General features: G+C 39.8%; 1 protein-coding gene across 2 annotated transcripts in view; it reads left to right on the top strand.

Moving 5' to 3' along the window:
- Nucleotides 1-25,213, top strand: part of LOC138966606 (lipoxygenase homology domain-containing protein 1-like) — a 99,416-nt gene that overhangs the window by 12,343 nt on the left and 61,860 nt on the right. The window contains exons 7-22 of one of the 2 annotated variants that reach the window (XM_070338888.1): nt 418-496; nt 1,181-1,262; nt 1,563-1,653; nt 4,037-4,166; nt 4,401-4,504; nt 5,152-5,328; nt 6,080-6,295; nt 6,835-7,012; nt 9,461-9,559; nt 10,485-10,645; nt 10,961-11,186; nt 12,323-12,474; nt 13,268-13,425; nt 13,752-13,807; nt 17,236-17,262; nt 22,890-22,934. In XM_070338888.1, the coding sequence (XP_070194989.1) occupies nt 418-496; nt 1,181-1,262; nt 1,563-1,653; nt 4,037-4,166; nt 4,401-4,504; nt 5,152-5,328; nt 6,080-6,295; nt 6,835-7,012; nt 9,461-9,559; nt 10,485-10,645; nt 10,961-11,186; nt 12,323-12,474; nt 13,268-13,425; nt 13,752-13,807; nt 17,236-17,262; nt 22,890-22,934 (1,981 nt within the window). The remainder of the gene's footprint in view (nt 1-417; nt 497-1,180; nt 1,263-1,562; nt 1,654-4,036; nt 4,167-4,400; nt 4,505-5,151; nt 5,329-6,079; nt 6,296-6,834; nt 7,013-9,460; nt 9,560-10,484; nt 10,646-10,960; nt 11,187-12,322; nt 12,475-13,267; nt 13,426-13,751; nt 13,808-17,235; nt 17,263-22,889; nt 22,935-25,213) is intronic. The other variant, XM_070338889.1, reaches the window with a different exon arrangement.

The raw sequence follows: 25,213 nt of genomic DNA on the forward strand, positions 1-25,213 counted from the left end.
TCATTTGAAGCGTTGAGTCTGTTTCTTGTCAAACAGGGAAGGGAAGCATAAAGTCACAGGAAAAGAATTGGACACAGGAATATATAAAGAATACAAAAATTAATATGCTGCCCTGAATGCATATATTTGACACATGAGTCTTGGATATGTATATCCTGAATTAAGAAACATTTAATTGATGCGGACACTTACATTACCTACTGGTAGGTCACCTATTTCCTTCCCAGCGCCCGCGCCCCCCAACATGTCCCTGAGAAAAGAGAGAGGGAGGGGGGGGGGGGGGGGGGGAGGACACAAGAGAGGCCAAAACAGAACAGCCCCGTGTGACACTTTGGTAGTTACAGTATTTTCTGTAATACCATTTCTTTTCTGACAATATGTTAAACAAGTGAAGTTAAAATGTCATTCTCATTTCAGACGGACCATTTCACAGTGGAAGCCGTGACTCTTGGAAAGTTGAAGCGAGTGATTGTCGGCCATGACGGCACCAACCCAGGTAACAGGATGAAATGTTTCACACAATGTCATAACTGTGCATTGAACTGGACTGTGTACAGTGGAACCCCCCTTTTAAGACCTAAACAAATCTGGGAAAATCAGGTCTTAAAAAGGAGGGAATCTTAAAATGGGGATAATTTTACAAAGGTTATAAACAGAAATCTGAGAAAACAAGGTCTTAAAAATGAGGGAGTCTTAAATTGGGGGGTCTTGAAAGGGGGTTCCACTGTATTTAAATCAAAGCTTATGAACTTGGGCCTGACCGTTTAACTCAGTTCGCACAGTGGCAAGAGAAGTTGAATAATAATTTGAACTGAGTTTTTTTCTTCTAGAGGCTGTTACTATTAGCCAGGGCTGCAAGTTATAAAAACTTAAATGACATTGAATGCTCTTTTTGTTCTAAAAGTGTTCTTTTCAAATTATGATCTGGTCCTAAGTCAGAAGAAAGAATGAACATGTATGCCGTATGGCTTGAGAGTTTTTAGAATAGCAGGCACCAATTTTTGACTTATATTTTTTCCATGTTCAAAATCGAATGTCATGTAAAAATCTCATGACTTGCTCATGGGATATGATGTTAAGTCATTTTTAAATCTTAAACCACATTTCTGTTAACTTCCAATTTAAGATTGAGCTCGTCATTTTGGTAGTTAGTGTCATTACTACATCGTGGTGTGTGCAGGGGACGGTTGGTTCCTGGAGAAAATCACGATTCAGGAACCAGACGCAAAACCTCAGGACGTCTACACATTCCTCTGTAACAGGTATAGCATGATTTCTTTGCTTCTTTCTTTTTTTCATCTCTTCTTTCTTTGTTTGTTTCTTTCTTTCTTTCTGTCTTTCTGTCTTTTTCTTGAATTGGTTGATGCCAATACATTTTTAAATGTGTACTTTTGTATCTGATGCATAATGCAAGTTCTTGGTGCATATGTATTTGTGTTCTGGGTTTGTGACTGTTGATTGTATTGTTATTTGATATTTGTGTAAATGGTAGTTCCTAAATAAACAGTACTTGTCACTACTTTTGCCTCTATTTCTGTCACATCATCACAAATGCATTTCAGGTGGTTGGATGAAGCAGAGGATGATGGGAAGATCGTCAGAGAACTCAAGGTCCAAGATGAGTACATGGACGACATTCTCTCCAAAAGAAATGTGAGTCTGTAACCTTTCATCACAAAGACGGGAATGAACTGAATAAACTCTATGCAAGGTTTTGTCAGTGATCATTGTAAACATCCTTTTTCGATAAAAAAAAAATGGCATAATTTGTTCTTTGTGGCTATAAATATAAAACAATGTGTTGACAGTTTAGCAGCTTACCTACATGCATCAAACAAGGTTGGTAGGTTATTATTGTTTATCGTCTCTTCAGCAGTTAATGCTATTCAAGAACGACAATCAAACAAACAAACAAAATAGAAGACGATGAAAAAACAAGTAGAACAATTCACCCTTGCCAGCTATCATGTACAGCGTGTATTACTGCAGTCTGTCCTTGTTCATGTGTAATCTATCCAACATATCCCTCTTACCTTCACCTATCCCCCCATCCCCACATCTTTGTTTCTAACTTCAACTGATCATTGCTCCATGACGTGACTTATATTTACGTAATTACTGATATTGCAGCGAAAGTTTATGAAAGGGAAAAGCAAGTTACCAAAGGTACCAAAGTTTCACTATAAGAATATGAAACAGGTGATTCTGGTTATACTTATAAATGGTTTCTTGGTGTTAGGCAGTGGTGTGGTGGTTTTGTGGCATGTCTAATCTGTTGTGAGCAGTATAGAATGGACCATCAGGTAACATTAGTTTCGAAGAGAAAATAGCAGCAAATATATGTGCAGTTTTGTGAGCATGCCTGTTTTTGAATCAAATAGATCACATGTGTTGGTTATGTTTTCTCACAGCCTGGTTTTAGTTTAAGTACATTACAGGTGTTTGTTGGTAGTTTGATGATCTGCAAGAAATGCTTTGATTTGAAACTGAAACTTTTAGATTTACATTGATATTGAGGGGATGTTGTAGTGAGTTTTGTATTGTGCCACTCTGACTGCAACTTTTCTTATGGAGCAACCAATTAGATAACAGTCAGTACATATATACCTGTGAATCTCGACATTTATTCACTGTACCTTTGCCTCATATTATGAGTGGAGAGGGGGGGGGGGGGGGGGGGGGGGGGGGAAGGCGGATTGGTGTAACGCTTTATTTTTCTGTGTGTTTGTGGACATTTTTATTTATTTGGGCATATTGATTAATGGTGTAGGTTAACAATTAGGTGCCAAGGTGTTAATTAACTGGTGTTGTTCTATGTCATTATTACCCCCAATCTTACCTTGTACAAGTGCACTGTGTTTTACGTAGATCATCATTCATGCTGTTTGGGGTATAACCGTGGACCGTGCTTTGGTCTGTGTGACTGGAAGAAGTCAGATTCAAATGTATAATGGCATGTCTGAGAGGAAGGCCTCCTGAGCATACATATTTTAACAATTTTCCATCAGAATAGAGGCATTTATTTACTTTTTTCAAAAGCATGTCTGTGTGTCCGTTAGTATAAAGTGACACACCCCCCCCCCCTCCTTGTAGGACACACACCCCCTCCCCCACCCTAAAAGACCCTAGTTGAAGTTAGTAGTTGTTTAGATTTTTCCAAAACCTCTGTAGATTTACCTCCATTTCAAGAATCCTTCCCTTGTAAGATCTGATGTTTCTCAGATTGAATTTTCGAGGTTTCAAAGTGGGGTTCCACTGTACACATTTTGAATCCCCGACATTAAGGCAATTTCCTGGTGAGCCTGGGGCAATAAAGTGGTCTGTATGTAGTGTTGTTGTTGATCGACTATATCTGTATGCAGGAGCATGGACAATTTCTAACAACTGTGGAGTTTTATGTGCATGCTTTATTTAAGAGCAGATATGTTTGTACACATGGGACTGGACTGTACTAATGGGACTGGACTGTTGCATGTGAAAGAGGTGTACAGTCAAACCTGTGACGTCTGACAAAAAGTGGTCATTGTAAACAAATAGTTGCTATATGGAAAAGTGAACTATAAAGAAAACAAACTTCGTTTTGGATACGATGACAGATTCTTTTAGCGCCCTTACAGTTAAACCATTAGGGGCATGTTCCCGGGTATTACCACGACTTTACATGATTTAAAACAGATTTTTAAAAAATAATAAAACAAAATTCTCAGTCGTGCAAAAACACAAGTGAACATGGCAGTTTCACTTTCAGCCCATCAACGAAGAAGAAGAAGAATTTAACACTCTAGTTATTTAAATTGTATCCAGATTAATGTATAAGGCAAAGCTCCTGGCATTGAAAGTTTTCCTCTGCTGTTATGTTTTCCTAGCTTTTGTGTTGCTATTGCATGAGGGTTAGTTAGTACAAGGTCATTAGCACAGTTTTCCTAGATTTTGCATTGCCGTGGCCCATTAGGGTTAGCATAAGTTCATTAGCAAGGTTCATATGCTTGTGCAGCTTCGTTTTTTGTGAAGCTTAATTTGTTTGTTTTTCTGTCAGTGGGAGCTGGAGAAGTGGAAGTTCGAGAACAAGAACCAGGTGATGTTCTTCTCCATGGTGACGGGCAAAGCGCTACGACTGAAGAGTGATGGAACGGTGGATGGTCTGGGGGAGGATGTGGATCCTGGTGGTGAGTGTTGTACATTTAGTATTGTAATGGTCAGCCAGGCTGCTAGACACACCTACACTGACATTCACATGCACATCAAATTATGCGCACACACACACACACACGCACGCACGCATGCAGTGAAAACTATATTTAATAGGCAGCCAATAAATAAGACATACAGAGACAAGAATAGCACATGTTGATGCTGAGGCTACACATGATTTTCAAACGTCTTTCCTGTTCTGTTCACAGCCATGTTCATCGTGTCGTCAAAGAAACCCATGGTGAGAATCTTCACCAGTCTACTCAACGCAAGCTTCCATCTTGCCATTGACAACGGGAAGGTAGTAGGACATGTAAGTCATGGAAGATTATATCTCTTTTATTTTCTTTATACTCCCAACACCCTGTTTTATTTGCATATAAATTGTTGGTGATGGATGCATTTTGGATGATGATTTCGAAACTTGACCTGTACCTTCGTTACACTCTCAAAATAGATTTGAGGGGGGTGGGGGGGGGGGGGGGTGGGGGCAGGTATGGGTTTGGACTCTTTCGGTGTGGCCATGTGGCTGTTTCATTTGTTGGTTGCCAGTGTGTCTCAGAAATACAGAGTGATTACATGTTTTAACAAGGTGTAGCTTACAGCTAAATAAGGGTTAACTTCTGTAATAAAACTGGATAGTGTATCTGTGAAGAGAGATGGGGGCGTAAGTAGGTGGGATGGTTGCATGTGTTAATGTTTTGAAGATCGTTTGGATAACTTTGTAATGCATAAAAAGCTAAGAGGTTAACGCTTGCCTGAAAGCCTATTTCAAGACCCCCTGAGTTTAAGACTCCCTCCCTTTTAAGACTGGTTTTTTTCAGACTGTGGTCATAACCTCTGTAAATGTACCCCCTATTTTAAGATTTCCTCCTTTTTAAGACCTGATTTTCTCAGATATTCGGAGATCTCAAAAGGGGGCTCTACTTGTAATAATAAGGTAAACTTTGTGTTGCCCAGGGTCGAGGAGGTCCATACTGCGAGTTCCGCATCCACACACAGAACGACAGCACGGTCATGCTGGAGGGAGTGAAGAGTCCCCTGCAGTTCGTATCCTTTCAGGACAACGGCAAACTGGGCGACCCTCGCGGCGTGCTCGACAAAGACCCGGGCAAACGATTCCATGTCTATTGCAAGGTCGGTGGATATAGTGGCGAACTGTGAGATGACAATGGTCGATTTCAATTAGACTAAAATAAAAATCGCAGACTGAATTTATTTGTGAATTTCTTTTGTCCCAATAGGGCATTTTTTGTTTGAAGACTGAATTTATTTGGGAATTTCCTTTGTCCCAATAGGGTATTGTAAAATAAAGTTTCATCATCATCATCATCATCATCATCATCATCATCATCATCATCGTCGTCATCCCTCCCATGCCCTCCATACACTCTATTCCTACCCTTCTACTCCTCTTTCACACACTCTGACAAAGAGTAAGTCAGCTGTGAGTCGGTGTCAAACAATCAGTGTCTTTATGTTAGCAGCTGGAAATCATGGGATTGAATGAATCACAGTGGGTAGAAACATACTGTTTCGTGTTGGTAGCCAAAGGCATTAGATTTTTAGACATTCACTTTTTCAGTTTGTCTAATCTTGATTCACATACAAATCCCCACCTGGCATCTTGATGGTCTTCAAAACCTTGGAATACAAGGAGGCATATGTAAGGGTATGACAAAAAATGGAGAAACAAATTGTGGTAGGAGGAAGAGATGAGAATGATAGAGTAAATGTATTGAACAAGAATGAAAGGGGCTTGGAGGCTCCGGTGCAAGGAGATTTGTTCCACATAACTCTCACTTGGTGCACATGTACTCTAATTTTGAGCGCTTACGTTCCTTTGTTTGTCAGATTGGATTCCTCACATTTCTTTTCCTTTTCCCAGGGCATGCTGCGACATCGCGGTATCATCATGCTGAAGACGTCCAACACGCAAGCCATCAGCGTGGACCATGACCTCAGTTTGTTCGGAACCGGCAAGTGTAACCGTGCTGCTCACTTCCGCGTGCACAAGGTTGATTCAGGCAACATTCGCATGTTCGAAAGCATGATCAGCCCCGGAAAATACCTGCGACTCTTCGATGGAAAGATTGACTGCCAGGTATACCAAAGGGTTAGGTTGGAGGGTAAGGGTGGTAAAGCGTGTTTGCACGTTTGAAAGGATGACCAACCCTGGCAAACATACCTGTGATAATCTGATAGCAAAATTCATGACTGCCAGTGACATATTGGAGAAGGGGGTGATGATGAGGTGGTGGGGTAGCGGATAATTAGTACTGTAGACGCTACATGTGATGAATGCTTACAGTGTTAGCATGTTTCAAAAGTGCAGTAAAACTCTGGCCAAGTACGTGTACCTTTAGACTCTTTGATGGAAAAATTGACTGCCCGGTATTGTTTATGGGCAAATAGTTATTGAAAAATCTGAGAGTCTCCATAAATTACTACAGTTGGACAATCTCTCGCTAAAAATCACCTACTCATTAACCACCCCAAAGGGTCCCTGATGAGTTTTTTCCCCTCGTATCATTCACCTTTCCATAGTGTCCACCTGTCTAATCGACCTTTTTTGGTCGGTCCCTTGATTGTTCTTGACTATAATATCTAAACAAAGGAATAACATTTCCATCAACCGTGCAGGGCGGGCGCGATGACAAGTCTCACTTCTTGGTAGAGAAGCACAGAGACAAGGGCTACGTGACAATACAGTCGAGGGGTCAGAGAGGTGTTTTCGTTGGCATGACGCCCAAGGGGGACGTGCGACCCACTGTGGACACCGGGGTCAGCAACATCTGGCTCTACCCGGAAGTTGTGGATTGTAAGTCGTCTACAGACTGAGAAACAAAGTGAAATAATAAAACGAACCAACCAACCAACCAACCACACACAAAAAACTTCAAAATCAGCCCACAGCTTTTGTCGTTCTTGTTCATGGAAGCATAATCACATTTATCCATGACTTGTAGTAGGGTTTGGGACTTAGTACATGGTGGCCGCCATTATTAGTCCTGGCTTTCCCATTTGTGTGTGGAACTCAAACTTCCGATTAGAAAATACGTGAAAAATACACTTTTAGACAAGAATTAAGAAAGGTGTTATCACTGTCGCGTCAAATGTATCATTACGTCATGTTTTTAAATAAAGGGACGTAATCGTTTCTCGTTTTTTCCCAAGCTGAAAGTGACTGGGAATCTGTCGCTGTCTCTGCGGGAAAAATAATCAGAAAGAGTGAAACTTGTTTCCCACGCGGTTTAGCATGTGCTTATAATATGTGAAGACGTTTCACTGAGGAAATACAGTTTGCAAAGTGAGTGGCTTGCAGCAGGGTTACGGTGTACCGTGGTTCTGTGTGCTGATCAATCTTTCAAAGCAATTCAAGTTTCCACGTGTTTTTTCCATGTGTTTTCTAACCGGAAGTTCTGATTCCCCCCCACAAACCGTATGGCCTTCACCTTGGGTCTCTTAATTATGCTGGGTCACGGGGGTCCTGCAAGTCGTGGATACAAACACATTGACTAATCAATGACCCACAAAATACACACGATAAGATACCCAGTCTGTAGATCTTGATCAAATGAGGCTATGCGCTATTTTAAGATCTGAGAAACAAAGTGAAGTAAGCTCTAAATGCATATGACATGTGCAAGTGAGAGTTATTCGGAACCAATCTCCTGGCACCTGAGAGAATAACAAGCATTAAAAGGAACAAGCGACTTTCATCCTCTTTTCTTATCCGCTAATTTTATGAGGATGAAAGATTCTTTTCCATTTTAATGCTAGTTATTCTCTCAGGTGCTCAGATATTGGTTCCATCTACTTGTTTGCATTTAAAGCGCTTATGTCCCTTTGTTTCACAGATCTTTAAAGAGCGCTCTGCCTCATTTAATACAAATCTACTGACTGGGTAAACTTATCGTGTTTATTTTGTGGGTCATTGATTAGTAAACGTGGTTGTATTTTGAAGGTTTTTGAGTGGTTGCTTGTTTGGCTTGTTCATTTTATTATTTTTTTAGGTGATTTTGAGACTTTTTATTTTACCTTTGTATGTCATGTAAACTGGACATGGTTTGATATAGCTATTCTGATGGACACGTGGGGGAATTCGGGGGCTGTGATTGGATGGTCTCTTCCGATCATCAAAGCATAATGCTACAGAAGTCGGCCATTTTTGCCAATATCCAAAAGCATATTGGCAATAACAAAGACGCATGGTTCCGGTTTCTTCCACATGTATAAAGTACATGCATACCTCGCCAGGTTTGTTTATGTGACAAGTCGACAGACGATGCCATTTGCTTTGTGTGTGTTTTTGTTGTTGCTTGCTGTACATGACATACATTACGTGTAAATTCCAGTTCTTTAACAGGCAACAAACCTTGCAAATTTCCAGAAGCTGCAATCTGAAGCGACCTATCTTTGATTCTAGCAGACGATCTCTCCAATGTTTAACACAAAATCAGCAAACTCTCCTGTCACATAGAATGTCCATTGTATAGTGCAATGTTGAAATGAAGTTACCGGTCTGAAACATTTAGTCGTTTCTTCTGAGACAATCCTTGTTCTCTTATCATCTACAGATTTACCGCAGTCTTCACCACGCGAATTCCCAACAGAAGTCAGACTTTCGAACATACAATCTACGTAGGCAAGCATGATACGTCATGACGTCATATGATTCCTAGCATATTGACGTAATGCTAAACATCCGGTTATCTCGGGTTTTCTCCGTAATACATGTCCGTGGGTTTTTCAATGTTCGGTTATTTCCGTGGCTTCATGCGGAAAGGGAACCGTCGTCTGCAATCAACGACATGGACCATTCTGGTACTTGTTGCTGACAAAAACATGATTTTAACACAGAATTTAATGTCAGAATAGCTATATAAACGCTATTGTGTTTTCATCGTAGCAATAGGGCCCGATATTTAGACTCGAACAAGTATAATGCGACTCGTCTTCGACTCGTCGGCATAATACTTGTCTCGTCTAAATATCGGGCCCTATTGCTACGCTGAAAACACAATAGCTGTTAATATTGAGTGACAAGAGTAGAAGTAGCACTTCATTTCACGGATAATTTAATCAGGGTAGGTAATTGAATAATATGAAGATCTTTTTTTTTGGTGTGTGGATTTGAACCTCATTTCCCATTCAACTATAGGTGCGCATTGCCTCAACTGCATGTATTGTAGACGTGCTTAACAATCACAAACAAAAGAAGAAAATGGAAAAGATGGGGTTTTTTCATCTGGAAATTTGTTTTCAGTTGGTGTGTCCAAAACTATGCTGGGAGAAGACAAACTGACTCCAATCTCAGAACGCGACACCATTGACACCCAGCGCTCCGCAAAGAATGAAATCATGGGTGAGCTGCTTATGAAAACTTTGCAGTGAAATGTGTGCCACAGAGGTGTTTTGGCTTCTGGTGGTGGAAGACAGACAGACTTACGATCAGACAGAGAGACACAAGCACATGCACAGACATAATCATACAAGCTAGCATGTGTGCGCACACACACGCACGCATGTACACATGCATGTACGCGCACACACACATACACACACTCGCTCACTCTTGCAAAACCCTCTCATAGAACATTAATGCCCCTGCAGAAAAGGAAAGTACACTTCTTGCAGACTAAAGAAGGTGATACGTACAGTTAGGATGAAGTTTAGATTGTGCATTCAGTGCTTTTGTAGTTCCCAGGCTCTTGGTTATTGTGTAAATGTACCTGAACAGTATGTTGCTGTCGTAGGCACTCAGTTTTAGCACAAGCAGAAAATACAATTGTTCCTAATTTCATAATAGTCGTGTGATAACAAATGTCATTTTTGTATGGCAGTAACTTTATTGTTTTAAAGTTGTAAAACAAAAGAATTCTGTACTCACCAATACAAGGACAGTACACACACAAACAATGTCGACATTTCACCTATGGAGGCTTATTCGGGACCACAAGCAAACAATGCCAACATTTCACCTATGGAGGCTTATTCGGGACCACAAGCAAACAATGTCAACATTTCACCTATGGAGGCTTATTCGGGACCACAAGCAAACAATGTCAACATTTCACCTATGGAGGCTTATTCGGGACCACAAGCAAACAAATTCAAAGGAAAACAAAAAGCAAGAGCAGCACAGAACCAGAAAGGGAGAAAAAAAATGGAGGTAAACAAAGGGAAGGAACTCTAGTTAAAAAAGGAAATTACAGGGGAAAGAAGTGTTTAGAAATATCACACACACACACACACACACTGACTAATTGTTTTTTTATGTTTTGCTTCAGAGGGAGACTGGAAAGTGATAGTGCAGTCTCTGGAGAACTTGGAGAACGGCCAGGTGTTGATCGTGGTGTACGGAGACAAGGGACAATCCGAGCCTATCGCCCTGGTCCCCCCCGTCAAGAATGGACCATCCTTCCGTGCTGGCAGCCCAGATGAGTTCAAAGTTAGACATTTTTTTCTGGAATGTTCCAGTCGTAGATGAAGTGTGTTTGTGCTGATCAGGGCAAAGATTAATTTACACAAATGGGCTAGTGGCACAACTCGGAAACGAGAACAGCAGTTTTTCTTACGTAACTGTGGCAATCCTTATCGATGGTATGAGAGTGTGTACTCTCAACCACATGACAGGTACCCTTCCAGTAGCCTCCTGTAGTATCACTGCAGAAATGCCTAACACTGAGTTATGTTTGTTTTTTTAAGCGTGAAGTTATTGTGATAGGGTTATACTATTCAGATGGTGTGTGTGTGTGTTATCCAGATCAACCTGCTGAAGGTGGGAGAGGTGTACAAGGTACGACTGGAGCTGGCTTCCAAGAGTGCTGGTCGCTCTCCCAAGTGGAAGGTCGGGAACGTCCAGCTTCAAGATCTCAACACCAAGAAGGAGCTGCTCTTCCGATTCGATCGCTGGCTTTCCCGCCAAGAGGATGACGGAGAAATCATGCGGGAGCTCCCTGTGTTTGCCAAGGGGAAGGAGGTTTTGCCAAGTAAGATTTATTCCTTTTCTTTTGATTTATCATTTTGGAATGTGGGTGTTGACATGGACGCACAGAGAGGGATCAAGTCTTTTTACATATAAGTCTTTTTGATATGTAAATGTAAGCAGTGAAACTGACTTCTTCTATGAGGTGAATATTGCATATGAATCAGAAACATTCTCACACAGTTACCACTGTACGTAGGCTTTGGTGGATGTAGAACGAGAGGCTTCAGACCTTATTTTTATATGAAGAAAGAGTACACACAGTACATCATTTCATTTTCATTTCATTTTTCATTTTCATTACTTTATTGTCCCATCGCTGGGAAATTCGGGTCGCTTCCTCCCAGTGGAAAGCTAGCAGCAACGGAGTCGCGCTACCCAAGTGTCTGCGTGTTTAGGTGTATTCAGCCACCTGCACTTATGGCAGAATGACCAAGGTCTTTTACGTGCCATTGTGATGACACGGGGGTGGGACATGGCTTCCGTCTCTGGGTCTGCACATAAAGTTGACCCGTGTCCGTCATTATATTATTGTGTGCATTATAGCAACATTTCAGGAGCAAAGGAACCAAAGCACTCCCACTGGACAAAATCAGGATAACAAACAGACCACAAAATGAGAGCCATTTGACATAAATGTTCTGGCAAGTAATAAATACAATATGCGTCTGTATAAAGCACATACTTAGGAAATTGTTTGATTATTGATTTATGGTCATATTCCTTCAGTTAACATGTCATTGGCCACATAAGGTACTGAAATGCAACTACAGTGGAACCTATGAATAACAACTACGCAACCAGAAGGGGTCCTTACAGACAGGTAGTTGCTGTGGAAAGGTGAACAAAATAGAAAATACGCACTTGTTGGTTATTTGAAATCAGTAGAGAAGAGGCAGAGGAAAAAAAACCACACAAATAAAACACAAACCAAGAACAACAGAGTCAATGTGTAGTGTTGCAGCCGTAGGCCACCGAAGTGACAACATTTTTATGAAAAACACTAATCAATTTACCTTACCTATGGATGAAAGCTCTAATTGCCAAACCTGTTAATTATTTTACCAAACACCAAGCTGATCCTGGTTTGCCACAAAATTCCTCACAGGGATTCTCAGAATTTTTTATTGTTGTGCGCAGTGCGTCAGTACGAGGTTCGTGTCTACACTGGGAAGGAAGGGAGTGCGGACACGACAGCTGCAGTGTACATCAACCTGTTCGGGGAGCACGGGGACTGTGGCAAGCGTATGCTGATCAAGTCCAACAACAAGACGCCCTTCTTGAAGGGACAGGTGAGTACTCGCTACAGTGGAACCCCTCTTTATTCATCACAAATTTAAAGATATGATAAACAAAGGGAAGTAAGCACTCTAAATGCATACAACATGTGTAATAGAGTTAGTGAAAGTTATGCAGAACCAGTCTGCTGGCACCTGAGAGAATTAAAAGCATCAAAATGAACAACCAACTTTTATCCCCAAATTGAAAACTTTCCCTTTTTTTTTCAAGACCCTGTTTTTTACATATTTTCTGTTCTCATATAAAGTGTTGGTACAATTTTGTTTGACTCCTTTTCGTTCAATTAAGATCCGCTTTTGTCATATTTTCAGTGGTCTTAAAAAGCAAGGACTGTTATATTAAATTTGAATGGCCACTATTGCATGAGAATTGTCCTAATGCCTCCGCACCAGAAATATTCTCAACTGCTGAGCGCATTCCACATGAATTTTCCAGGCCGATTCTTATTGACAATGCTCTAGATTTGCAGTGACTCTGCTAGTATAAAGGTCTTGAAAACACAATCATGCTTATTTTCTAGTTCGGTTCTTTTGTTATTTAAAGCAAACAGGGCAGCTGACACTAAGATTTCACGGGTTGTGCTTAATGTTACAGTCACACCGAATGTTACTGACGAGAATGGTTTCTGATAAAAACATGTGTTTTCTTCTCGTTTGCTCCTTTAAGACGTCCACTCCTGTGGCACGCACACATGCTGCTGTCTTCTTAAGGGCCACTAGGTTGCCGAACAGTTTTCTCTTCAGGGGGGTCTTGTAACATGTCGTGTTCTTTTTGTGCAATACACAGGTGGACAAGTTTGAGGTTGAAGCTGTCAGCTTGGGCAAGCTGGCGCAGTGTCTGGTGGGGCATGATGGGACACGCTCTGGTGACGGCTGGTACCTAGACAGCATTGTTGTTCGCGAGTCAAAAAACAGCGGCAGAGAGTATGTCTTCCCTTGCAACAGGTCAGTGTGTCTGGTTGTTCCTCAGTTTGTATTGCCTGTGGGTGTGTTTACAAGATAAATGTAATGTGAGGCAGTGAGTTGTAGCTGAAGATACTCCACAATTCAGGCAATGCTGTGAACTGTTGTATGTTACTCCCCATCCATCCAAAGATTAGTCCCCTGAATCTTCATCTATTTTATTGTAGTCAAAATCAGATGCTTTTTCTGCACCAACGTCCTTTTGGGGGAAAAAAAGGAGAAATGGGGAGCTTTTAGTCATTAGTGATATACTTAGCTGGAGGAGTCAGTAAACAAAAAACTACTCATTAACTCCATTGGTTTTTCAGATGGCTTGATGCCGGAAGGGAAGATCGCAAGATTGAGCGCATGCTGCAAGTCAAGGGTAGGTGATTCACCCTGTCAACGTTGGCTGCATGAGTTCTTCTCCTTTCTCTACTAACCTCCCCTTACGCATGGAACTACAGCTTGCTTGTCTCCCCTACGTGTAGAAAGTGTATCGGTGTGAGAACTTGCTGTGTCTATAACTCTGGAACCAAACTGACTGCTGTGGCTAATCAAGAGAAGATGCATGTAGTGTTGTGTTCTGTACATTTCTTGTTCATTCTTATAATGAGTAAAACTGAGACTTTTTCTGCTAACAACGACTGTGTAACGAGTTAGATCTGTGATATTTACTTGGTTAACAGTATAATCTGTATGTTGTAATCGGATTGTTTACTACCATACAGTGGTACCCCCATTTTAAGACTCAGCTTTTTATTAAAGATGGTTTTAATTCAGCATAATACAGAGGTACTGGCATTTGATTGTACTGTAGCAGACCACTCGCTCAGCAGCCTGGCTTGAGAATATCAAAAATGGAAGAAAGTCAAGTCGTGAAAAGAATGAGGCTTGTAAACAACACAATCTGAGAGAGCTGGTTTTCATGTCTGGGAAATCTGAAAGTGGTATGTGTCTTAAAAGTGGAGTTGCACTGTAAAAAAAAAGTCTTGATTTGTAAGGCCTAAAAAAAAATAGGTGTGGTTACGGTAACCCGACCTACCCTATTTTTATGGGCCGACCCTATAACTTTTTATTACATTTGTCAACAAAAAAAAACCACACAAAAAACCGAGTGCAGAAAACGCAATGAAAGCGAAAGCGCTCGAGTCGCACACTTATTTCCCTGTCAAGTAGGTTTAATTTGTTCACATTAGAAAAAAAAGTTTAAAACAAAAAAAGGGATTGCCTACCTTCCTACCCTATTTTTTTTTGGCTATGTTACCTTAACCACACCTATATTTCTTTTTGGCCTAATGATTCAAGTTTGATCAAAATATGCATGAATTTTTGCTGTACCCGTAGTCTTTTTGCTGTTGTAAATTCATACCTGTACTGTTCGATGTAAAGAATGTCAGTACTAGGTAGTATTTTGTGGTACATGTAGTAAAGAATGTCAGCATTATCTAAATACTTACCCCTCTTCTTATGGTGATGGCTTTGCCTTCTGCATGCGCTGTGGTATTTAAGCAGCTGGTGATTACAGATGCACCTTTTTCTGTAAAGAATATCAGCATCAGATAGCATTCTTGGTGGTAAAGAATGTCAGCATTATATAAATAATTTACCCTCTCGTTGTGGTGATGGTTTTGCCTTAATCCGCATGCGCAGTGGTATTTAAGCAGCTGGTGATTACAGATGCACCTTTTTCTGTAAAGAATATCAGCATCAGATAGCATTCTTAGTGGCAAAAAAAAAGTCAGGATTATCTAAATACAGTGGCACCCCCCTTTTAAGACCTCCAAAAATCTGAGAAAATCGTATCTTAAAAAGGAGGGAATCTTAAAATGGGGGTAATTGTACAGAGTTTAAGAACAGAAAGTCTGAGAAAACAAGATCTTAAAAAAGAGGGAGTCTTGAATTGGGGGACTTAAAAGGGGAGTTCCACTGAACTTTATCTTGTTGTTGTGGTGATGGATTTGCCTTCTGCATGCACTGTGGTATTTAAGCACTTAATTGGTGATGGTCTAAATTAATATTCACAGTAATTTACAATCACGCTCATGTTCTTTATATTTCACATTTTTAAAGGTGTTGACCTTGTTCAATAAATGTGTTTGTGTTTTGTTTTCTTTGTTGTTGTGTAGGTACAGTGGAACCCCCCTTTTAAGACATCAAATTTAATTTACTTTCAAGACCTTGCTACTTCAGATTTAAAAAAAAATTCATCTGTAAATGTAACCCCATTTTAAGACTCCCTCCTTATTAAGACATGACTTTCTCAAGCCTTTGGAGGTGTAAAAGGGGGTTCCACTGTAAAAGAGAACGATAAATGTTTGGCAGAACGTTGCTCGGTTGAAAAACAAACTTTATACATAGATTTGTGAAGTAAACTTTGTCTCAAAAGTAAAATTCTTTGTTTTGAAGTACTCCTGAGATAAGCAAAACACAGATCGAATGGAAAATGAATTTCAAACACTTTATGTGTGCTTATTCACTGTACAGATTGTTGTTGTCATTTTATTTCAACTAAGTCTTGCCTCTTTTGCATGATATGCTCTATCTGCCTGTATAATCTTATTCCTGTTTTCAGAGTCAATGTTTCAATCTTATACAATGTATCTTTAATTGTTTGCTGCCAAAATGTGAAAACAGCATTATTTTTATGCAAGCCAAAAGTTATTGCATTGGATGATACAACTGATGAACATGTCATGCATATTCATAAAGATCACTGTTTAGTTTGTGGAACCATTGGTGTTATTTGTTAATTAAGTTTGCATTAGGTTGGTGCTTTTGAAGCGAAAATTGATTTCAATGCATAATGTAACATTTTAAACACAAGGATGACTTATATTTCATTTTCATTCATGTCAATGGATTTCAAAATGACGCTTTAATCAAAAGTTCATAAGTTTATAGACAGCAAAAAATGTGACCAAAAGAAACAAACTGCTGTTTTTGAAGTATTTTGAATTGTTTTGATAAGCATTTTAGTGAAGCCGTGTGAACAAATTTAACTGAATTGAAACTGATCTGTGATACAAATTTGTCTTTTACATTGCATGTCTGGGTTGTACCACGTAAGGTCTCAGCTGATTGTGTTCTGGTACTCTAAATAAAGTAGACAAACAGACAAATAATGCAAAGAAACTGACAACAAAACATCTGGGATGTTGTTTAGCGTTGGTAGGAGACTAAATGCCGAAACTTCTTTTAAATTGCTGAAAGCCTTGCCATCCTTTCGGGAGAATTTCAGAACTTTTTCATGGTGGTGGAAATGCAATGGCAATGACTGCTGAAAACTTGCTAAAATTGTCATGACCATTTTTCCAAAGATAATCATTCCTAACAACATCCCTGGTTATTTTACAGCAGTGATATTACAGAGCATGCATCCTCACTAACATGAGAAAGTAGGAAACAAGGCTCATTACAGCTTACTTTTATTGTTGTTATGCTCAGTTTTGAGCAACGTTTTATTGTTTCAGTGTACGTATTTTGTGTGAAAAATTGCTTGAAGTTCGTATTATGGTTATCATAACTCATGTCATGAATATCATCTTACAGACTATATAGTTTTAATACAGTCCATATACATTTTGGGTAGTACATGTATAAAGAAACAAATTAAATTTTGTATGTATTTTGAAATAAAATGTGAAAAAAGCAAAAACAAAGCCCTTGTTGTCTTTTTGTAGTCGCTATTGCTACTGCATTGCATACTTTTCTTCTGTAAATGTAGTTTTATAGGCAGAGAGAGGCATTAGATCATACATTTTGCTTTGTCTGTCTTTTTCTAATTCGGCGCTTTATTTGTTTGTTCTGTAGAAACTAGTGAATCAAAGCCAGTCTCAGGTAAGGCATTTGTCTTTTCTTTGGTTTTTATGTATTTTGGTAATCTATTTGCTTTTGGTTTTAAAGTTAATGTTTTGTTCTTTTTGTCTTCTTTTATGAATGTTTTTAGCAATTTACGTATTAACTGGTTTGTAGAATCCGTGTCGAAGAAGTTCTTTTTCAGATTTATACCTGAATGAAAACTGGTGACCAGCGCAGATTCTTTCTTGCCCTATAAAAAGTTTATGATGGCAGGTCTGTTTGTTAGTGTGATCTTTTCAGTTCAGCTTTAGAGAAGAAACAAGCACCGAAGGCTAATTTCTATTCAGACTTTATCTGTTTAAGCGCACCTTCCAAATTGCTGTGTTCCAAGGAATATACCAGGCATGGGACTGTCAGTAGAAACTGTATCACTGAGAATGTTCATTTGAACATGCATATGATAGCTCAGTTGGTAGAGCACTGGACTTGTGGTCCTCAGGTCATAGTTTCGAATCCGGGCCGGGACAGACATGGGTCAACTTTATGTGCAGATTCAGAGGTGGTATCCATGTCACACTCTCGTGTCACCACTGTGGCCACGTAAAATACCTCGGGTCATTCTGCCAAAAGTGCATGCAGTTGGTTAACACTGACACACCTGAGTAGCGCGACTCTTGTTGCTGCTAGCTTTCCACTGTGAAGAAGCTACCCGAGTTTCCCAGCGATGGGATAGACATCATAGTAAAGAAAATGAAATGAAAATAGACTTTTAGGTTCAAGATTGTGCATGTTTATTGAAAGTTTCAGTTATACAGTTCCTTACTGACAGTTCCATACCTGGTAAATTTGTTGTTACTCTGGAACACCGCAATAAGGAAGGTCAATCTTGAAGACTAAAAGACACGGTGTGGTTTTTGTCAAAGTAAAGACGAACACTTGCATTCTGTCTCCTGTTGCAACACAGCCCAGTCGGTCAACAGAACTCCAGTTCTCATCAAGGCTGTGTCTTTCAAAGAGGAAAGCTTCAGCAAAAGCGCTCCGGAAGAAGAAGTAGTCGAAAGTAAACCGGTCGACGATGTGCAATCTATTCCAAAGACTGAACAAGAGGTCAGTGAAGACTTGAAGGACATTGCTGAGGAGGAAGAAGAGAAGACTGTGGAAGAAGTGAGTGAGGACGTTTCAGAAGAGAAAGAGAGTGAAGAGAAGACGAACACGGATGAAACAACCATTGAGGAAAAAGAGGTTAAGACGGAAGACGAGGTAGAAAAAGTGGAGGAAGAAGAAAAAGTGGAGGAAGAAGAAGAGAACATTGAAGAAGAAACAAAGGAAGAAGAAATAGAACAGGAGAAAGAAGAAGAAATGGTAGAAGAAGAAGAATCAACAGTTACAACAGAGACCGAACAAAACGCTGAAGCAGCAGATGCAACAGAAGATGAAGACATTACGTTTCCAACAGAGTCTGACGAGGATAACTTGTTAGAAGACAACAAAACAGAAGAAAGGAAAGAAGAAGAACATGTAGAGTTTCAAGAAGACAAAGAGGTAGCAGAAGAAGAAGCAGCAGAACCGGAAGAAAAAGAAGAAGAGGTGAAAGAAACAACAGAAGAGGAAGTAACGGAGAACGAGGAAGAGGAGGGTGAGATAAGCGTGCATTGCCCTGAAATAACTCACAGATTTTCTGCTCTCACGGGTTTGACTTGGTTTGAAGTACAACTGCATGAGTGGTTTAATGACTAGCACTGACTTGAGGGTGTGGTTTATTTTTCGTGTTTTTGTTTGTTTTTGTTTTTTGTTTTTTTGCAAGCAACTCATCTGTAAAAAAAAGTAACACCTGTTTGTTCCTGTACAGTGACTATCATTTGGCTGAGTGTTTCTGCCACCAATATCACCTGGGTGAAAGATCTGTTGCCTGTTTGCACGCATGTACCTCCTGTCTTTTTCCTGATCCCTCTGACTCTTTAATCCTTTGAGGTGGAAAATTACATCCTATAACTCTTCAATCCTTTGAGGTGAAAAATTACATACTATAACTCTTCAATCCTTTGAGGTGAAAAATTACATACTATAACTCTTCAATCCCTTGAGGTGGAAGATTACATCCTATAACTCTTCAATCCCTTGAGGTGGAAGATTACATCCTATAACTCTTCAATCCCTTGAGGTGGAAGATTACATCCTATAACTCTTCAATCCCTTGAGGTGGAAGATTGCATCCTATAACTATTCAATCCCTTGAGGTGGAAAATTACATCCTATAACTCTTCAATCCTTTGAGGTGGAAAATTACATCCTATAACTCTTCAATCCCTTGAGGTGGAAGATTACATCCTATAACTCTTCAATCCCTTGAGGTGGAAGATTACATCCTATAACTCTTCAATCCCTTGAGGTGGAAGATTGCATCCTATAACTCTTCAATCCCTTGAGGTGGAAAATTACATCCTATAACTCTTCAATCCTTTGAGGTGGAAAATTACATCCTATAACTCTTCAATCCCTTGAGGTGGAAGATTACATCCTATAACTCTTCAATCCCTTGAGGTGGAAGATTACATCCTATAACTCTTCAATCCCTTGAGGTGGAAGATTACATCCTATAACTCTTCAATCCCTTGAGGTGGAAGATTACATCCTATAACTCTTCAATCCCTTGAGGTGGAAGATTGCATCCTATAACTCTTCAATCCCTTGAGGTGGAAAATTACATCCTATAACTCTTAAATCCTTTGAGGTGGAAAATTACATCCTATAACTCTTCAATCCCTTGAGGTGGAAGATTACATCCTATAACTCTTCAATCCCTTGAGGTGGAAGATTACATCCTATAACTCTTCAATCCCTTGAGGTGGAAGATTACATCCTATAACTCTTCAATCCCTTGAGGTGGAAGATTACATCCTATAACTCTTCAATCCCTTGAGGTGGAAGATTACATCCTATAACTCTTCAATCCTTTGAGGTGAAAAATTACATACTATAACTCTTCAATCCCTTGAGGTGGAAGATTACATCCTATAACTCTTCAATCCCTTGAGGTGGAAGATTACATCCTATAACTCTTCAATCCCTTGAGGTGGAAGATTGCATCCTATAACTCTTCAATCCCTTGAGGTGGAAAATTACATCCTATAACTCTTCAATCCTTTGAGGTGGAAAATTACATCCTATAACTCTTCAATCCCTTGAGGTGGAAGATTACATCCTATAACTCTTCAATCCCTTGAGGTGGAAGATTACATCCTATAACTCTTCAATCCCTTGAGGTGGAAGATTGCATCCTATAACTCTTCAATCCCTTGAGGTGGAAAATTACATCCTATAACTCTTCAATCCTTTGAGGTGGAAGATTGCATCCTATAACTCTTCAATCCCTTGAGGTGGAAGATTACATCCTATAACTCTTCAATCCCTTGAGGTGGAAAATTACATCCTATAACTCTTCAATCCCTTGAGGTGGAAGATTACATCCTATAACTCTTCAATCCCTTGAGGTGGAAAATTACATCCTATAACTCTTCAATCCTTTGAGGTGGAAGATTACATCCTATAACTCTTCAATCCCTTGAGGTGGAAAATTACATCCTATAACTCTTCAATCCTTTGAGGTGGAAGATTACATCCTATAACTCTTCAATCCCTTGAGGTGGAAGATTACATCCTATAACTCTTCAATCCCTTGAGGTGGAAGATTACATCATATAACTCTTCAATCCCTTGAGGTGGAAGATTACATCCTATAACTCTTCAATCCCTTGAGGTGGAAGATTACATCCTATAACTCTTCAATCCCTTGAGGTGGAAGATTACATCCTATAACTCTTCAATCCTTTGAGGTGGAGACACATCCCGTAACATCTCTGACAGCCAGATCAAGATGGCTTGGGTACTGAATGTATATCTACAGTCAAACCTGTCTATTATGAGGTGGTTGCTATGGAAAGGTGCATTATAGAGAGGTGGTTGCTATGGAAAGGTGCATTATAGAGAGGTGGTTGCTGTGGAAAGGTGCATTATAGAGAGGTGGTTGCTATGGAAAGGTGCATTATAGAGAAGAAAAAGGCGCCTGGGATCCTTGAGGAGTGGACGTTGTGGGCAGGTGATCGCCTTTGAAAGGTGGTTGTAAGGGCACGTTCGACTGTATTTCTTTTATACAAAAAACTACTCTCTGTCTCCTGGACACATTTAAAACTGATCATTGAAATGGATTCTGTAATAACATTTCACCCTCCAAGCCATGCTTGCAACCAAATTATTCTCCTTGACCTTGCCATACATCATACAAAATCTGAAAAACTGAACTCAGATTCAGTGCAGCACTCACAGCTTTGCCAGTCACTTGGCTAATTTATTATCAAAAAAGAAAAAAGAAAGTTAGTTTATGGATCGTTAATTTTAGACAAAACAAAACATTCAGGGTGCGTATATATGTCAACCTTATGGTCTTTGTGGTGAACAGACATACAAACAGGTATGGGATAAATGAAAGAACTTACCTGAGTAGGTGTTGGCTGTTGTACAACCTCAAGCTGGTGAGAGGTGAAAGGAATCATTTAAGACATTAATTCCTTTTGACATAGTTGCTAAAGTTTTAAAACTCGTGTTACAAAAACCAAAAATTGTTACAAAGCAATAAGACCTCTCAACTCACCGATATCCATAACACCATTGATTACTCAAGCAAATTTTGAACCATGAAAGCTCACAGTTCACAGTAAATACATCAAATCTGTTCACTTGCATTGGCTTGAAATATAAGATGATGCAGACTTTGGCAGAATCAATGTCTTCACATTGACTGGAATGAGCTACCACGTTGAACTGACATGGAGGCACTGTATACATTGTGCTGTATGTTTTGTTCGGTCTCTTAGTTTAACCTCTACTCCTGTCCTGTCATGTTTGGTTTGGTATGAGGTTTGTTCTTGTCAGTGTATACACACACACATACTCACAAGAAATTCTGACTTCAGTGCTAAAGCATGAACATTGTGCATATGTGTTGTTTACTGCACCCATTTGAATGATACATCAAGAGAAAGAGAGATAAGAGAGCAAGAGAGAGTGTGGATGAATCTCTGTGTGTCTGTGTGTACTAGCTGGTGTGGGTGTGTATGTGTACTAGCTAGTGTGTGTACATGTACGTGTGTTGCTGCAGTACTGCATCCCAAGACGTGGGTGCTAAAATACTGATAGAACATTCTTTATTGTAACTAACATTCAAGCCCCTGAAAGAAGGAGAAAAGGACAGATATTTAACATACAAATACAAAAAAAGACGACTAGAGCTAGCAGAAAATTGACACTTTTCCATTCTATGATAGTCAAGTGTAAAGCATGTAAGTTGTAGATTTGATGACTATAATTTTGAATCTTCTTCTGCGTTCGTGGGCTGAAACTCCCACGTACACTCGTGTTTTTTGCACGAGTGTTTTTTTTACGTGTATGACCGTTTTTTTACCCCGCCATTTAGGCAGCCATACGCCGTTTTCGGAGGAAATAATTTTGAATGAAACGTGAAAAATTCTCAAGGGTGTGAAATAAATTAGTGAACACATATATTTATTGTAAGTGTTTGTGTTATGTACATGCCTGCATGTTTGAGAGGCGGGCAGGTGATTCATTGTTTTGATGTGTAATGTTAACGGGATATTTTATTCAAATTTCAGTTGTGCCTGAAGTGGTGGAAACAGGGCCAACACCAAAACCAGAGGGTAATGTACAAAAATGCACTATTCAGCTTCTCAGTCAGTCTGTCAGTCAGTCATTCATTCAGTCAGTCAGTCAATCAGTCAGTGAGTTAAAATAACTCACTTAGTCAATGAAAATCAGTCAAACCAGCTAAGATCAGGACCTTGTAACTGATGTGTCGATTGATGAGTCAGTTTATTATTACAATGATTTATTTATTGAAAATTAATTGTGTCAGATCTAGTCAGTTGGTTGGTCAGTCAATATTTTCTTACTCAGTTGATTAGTGCCTCTGTTTGTCACCCTATCCTTCCACTCACTGGGCTGCAGAAAATCGCTGGCCCATTTGTTGTAACTATAGTGATCGGAAAATCTTCGGGCCGAATCGGGAATTGAAACAGTAAGATTGTCGACCGTTGTGCAGGTCTCAATATTATTCTCTGTAGTGCAGTTTCAATTACAGTCATTGAACGGAGTAAAGTTCTGAGTGACATTCGTTTTCACGCGTAACTTTAGCACTTGAAATAAAAAAGGAGGGATTTTGGAAATACCTCGGTTGCTTTTTGCCGTAGCACGTCGTGTGCTACAACCAGCTGCAGCGCAGTGAATGGACTTAATTCCAGTGTAAGTAACTTTTCAGTACTCACGTGTGAAGCTTTAGGCACTTAGCTGTAGATGTTTTGCTTCTGTTTGCCACCCAGTGAAATTACTGATGAATACATTTTATTTGTTTGGCTGACAAAAGTTAGCATTTTAAGCTGAGTAGATCAGTCTGAAAAAAAAGTAGGTTTGAGGCAACCAAAACCAAGCATTTATTTGTTTGCTTGGTCTTTGTGTATGTGTGTGTGTGTGTGTGTGTGTATGTGTGTGTGTGTATGTGTGTATGTGTGTGTGTGTGCCTTGAGCTTGGAATAATAGGCCGTGAAAAGTAGGATATGCGCCGAAATGGCTGCGATCTGCTGGTCGATGTGAATGCGTGATGTATTGTGTAAAAAAAAAAATTCCATCTCACACGGCATAAATAGATCCCTGCGCCTTGAGTCCGAGTCTGGAGATACGCGTGCGATATAAGACTTCATATAATAATGTGTGTGTGTGTGTGCATGTGTGTTTGTTTGTTTGTTTAGCTTACACTTGAATTACATTTGAAGTAGGGCTGACTTCATGAATGTTTGGATAGAGAAAGACCCCTTGAATGCAAAGTAGTCATTTTCTCTCAACCTAGTTATAACAACATGCCATCCTGATAGTGTTTAGGTAGACTGCTAATTTGTCTTCACTCATTGCGTGCTTTGCAAGAGCTGAATTAAGAGCATGGAATTAGCTTCTGATAGAATATCTTTGGAGCGTGTTTTTTTCTGATCGGTGAAATTTAAAGTTTATTATAGCAAGGCAGATAATCTACAAATTCAGTAATTAAAATGAAAAAGATACAAATTATTTTAAAATTGCAATCAGGGAAGATGAATTTAAGTCGTACGTACTTTACATGTAGCAGTTTTTATTCTCAACCATCACACAGAAAATTCTTGGCAAATAACATGCTTTTAAGATTCATGTATTCAAAGCTTTATTTATTGACGCCATTAACTGTCTAAAAATCAATGCAGTTTTTCTCATTGTAAACCGTAGACAAGAAACATTTAAATCTATTGAAAACCTGCTTATAACATTCACATGCTCTTTATTTTTGTTCTCCACACCAGTGGGTACCTGGCGCTTGCTTCTGACCACTGGTCCACAAGTAGACATGGCGTGTTTGGACACCGTTGTTCTGCACGCTTACGGAAGTCGGGGCAGCGTCGGACCCATGCTGGTTGGAAAGGGGGAGGATGGAGTCTTTCAGCCAGGCCACACTGATGAGTCTATGGTAATTGGTGTATTACGTGTGTTGAAATGTTGTTTTGTAGAGGAGCCAGTTGAACTAAAAGTTGGCTAATGTACAGCCGTGTAGTGATACCCCCGTGAAAAGACTGCTATAAATTTGAAAAGACCAAGTCCTAAAGGGGAGGGAATCTTAGACTGGAGGTACATTTACAGTCATTATCAACAACTAAATCTGAGAAAGAGGGAAGTGTTCGAACAGGCAACCATAAAATAAGTGGTGAGGGGGGAGCAGAGGCTGGTGTCCCTGGCAACCATTCTTCTTCTTCGTTCATGGGCTTCGACTCCCAAGTACACTCGTGTTTTTGCACACGCACGAGTGGATTTGTACGTGTATGACCGTTTTTACCCCGCCATTTAGGCAGCCATACGCCGCTTTCGGAGGAAGCATGCTGGGTATTTTCGTGTTTCTATATCC

This window comes from Littorina saxatilis, linkage group LG5, assembly GCF_037325665.1.
Source record: "Littorina saxatilis isolate snail1 linkage group LG5, US_GU_Lsax_2.0, whole genome shotgun sequence".
Classification (NCBI taxonomy): domain Eukaryota; kingdom Metazoa; phylum Mollusca; class Gastropoda; order Littorinimorpha; family Littorinidae; genus Littorina; species Littorina saxatilis.